Source organism: Bison bison, unplaced genomic scaffold (assembly GCF_000754665.1).
Source record: "Bison bison bison isolate TAMUID 2011002044 unplaced genomic scaffold, Bison_UMD1.0 scf7180017864307, whole genome shotgun sequence".
NCBI classification, from domain to species: domain Eukaryota; kingdom Metazoa; phylum Chordata; class Mammalia; order Artiodactyla; family Bovidae; genus Bison; species Bison bison.
Window position 1 is genome coordinate 9,686,581 of NW_011494879.1, and position 1,623 is coordinate 9,688,203.

The 1,623-nt window shown below is 62.9% G+C and overlaps 1 protein-coding gene across 1 annotated transcript in view; it reads left to right on the forward strand.

The window, feature by feature from the left end:
• Window positions 1-52: 52 nt before the first annotated feature.
• Window positions 53-1,623, forward strand: part of FAM84A (family with sequence similarity 84, member A) — a 2,606-nt gene continuing 1,035 nt past the window's right edge. Inside the window, exons 1-2 of the mRNA XM_010852087.1 lie at window positions 53-274; window positions 1,260-1,622. Coding sequence (XP_010850389.1) covers window positions 1,296-1,622 — 327 coding nt within the window. The 5' untranslated portion in view covers window positions 53-274; window positions 1,260-1,295. The remainder of the gene's footprint in view (window positions 275-1,259; window position 1,623) is intronic.

The window sequence follows — 1,623 nt, forward strand, 5'->3', positions numbered from 1 at the left end:
AGCCGCTTCGGCTACTTAAGAGTCGTCCGCGGGGCTGCACGAAGGCAGAACAGAGTCTGGACTGCCCAGGTGGAGCCGGCGCCCCTGCCACCGCCGACAGGCAGGCGCACGGGCACCGCGCCGGGGACCGCACCGCACCGATCCACGCGGGGCAGAACTGAGCCGCAGCCTCGCTCGCCGCCCAGGACTCGCTCGTCACCACCACCTCCGCGGCACCCATGGGGACCAGGAGACTTTAAAGGAGTTTGGGGTTTCGGGAGCAGGGAAATCACGGGTACGAAGAGGCGGTTTGCTTTGCCTTGGAAACGTGTTTTCTTCGTCCGATTGTTTGGACCCTGTACCGGGTAGGAGGGACAGGGGTCTTTTGGCTGCAAGTGGACCTCGTCACACAACCCACAGCCGCACACATGCACCCCGCACCGGCTTCCCCATCCTCCCCTGGCCTCTTTGTTAGGTTATTTTAGACAGAGCAGCCTCGCCCTGGCGCAGCCAGATTGACTCGGCTGGCAAGGGGGGTGGGGGGAGAACAAGAGAACTCAGGGGCAGAGTGCCCCTGCCTGTGTGGGCAGGTGTGCCTGAGAGTATGGATGTACGTGCCCGGGCGAGCGTGCAAGCGTGGGATTGGAATTGTGTGCGAAGGTGGGGGTCCGAGTGTGTCGTTGCGAAGGTTTGTCATTGTGTGTGCATGTGACATTATCACACCAGTGTACCAGCCTGTCAGCGTCTGGACTCCCAAGTGTGCAAAATTTTGTTGGTGTCAAGCGAGTGCCTGTGATGTGTGCGATTGTCATTGTGCGAGGCGCTATCGGGGAGTGTGATCTAGTGTAAAACTGAGGGGTGGGCTGGGGAGGGTGGGGACTGACATGTGAACACAGCTTGCTCCAAGCTCTTCTGGGACCAGAGGCGTCCCTTCCTTCTCCCAGCCCAGCCCTCCGTCCTTTCCCGGGTGTCCTGACTCCCACGCTGCCCCAGCCCACCTGTCCTTCCCACCAGAACCCTGCACGCCCTCCAGCCCTCCTGCCTTTTCTCTTGTGGGAGTTGGACCCGGGTGCCCGTACAGGGTCTGAGTCTGTGAGACTGTCCGCGGACCGGTGGCTTCTGTGCCAGTCCTGGCCCCAGGTTGGCAAAGGGCACTCGGCTGGGACGGTTGACTCGAGGACAGGCGCTCGGGCGGCCAGGTCCCAGGGCCACCGCTCGTCCTGGGGAGGGCCGGGCGCGACTCTGATCGTGTTCTCTGCGTGTCTCCTGTGCTTTTGCAGATCCCTGCTCCTGGCCCTCGCCTCGCCGCCTCATTGATGGGCAACCAACTGGACCGCATCACCCACCTCAACTACAGCGAGCTGCCCACCGGGGACCCGTCAGGGATCGAAAAGGACGAGCTGCGGGTCGGGGTCGCTTACTTCTTCTCGGATGAAGAGGAGGACTTGGACGAACGCGGCCAGCCCGACAAGTTCGGCGTGAAGGCACCCCCAGGCTGCGCCCCCTGCCCAGAGAGCCCCAGCCGCCACCACCACCACCATCACCACCACCACCTGCTGCACCAGCTGGTCCTCAACGAAACTCAGTTCTCCGCCTTTCGGGGCCAGGAATGCATCTTTTCCAAAGTGAGCGGCGGCGCGCACA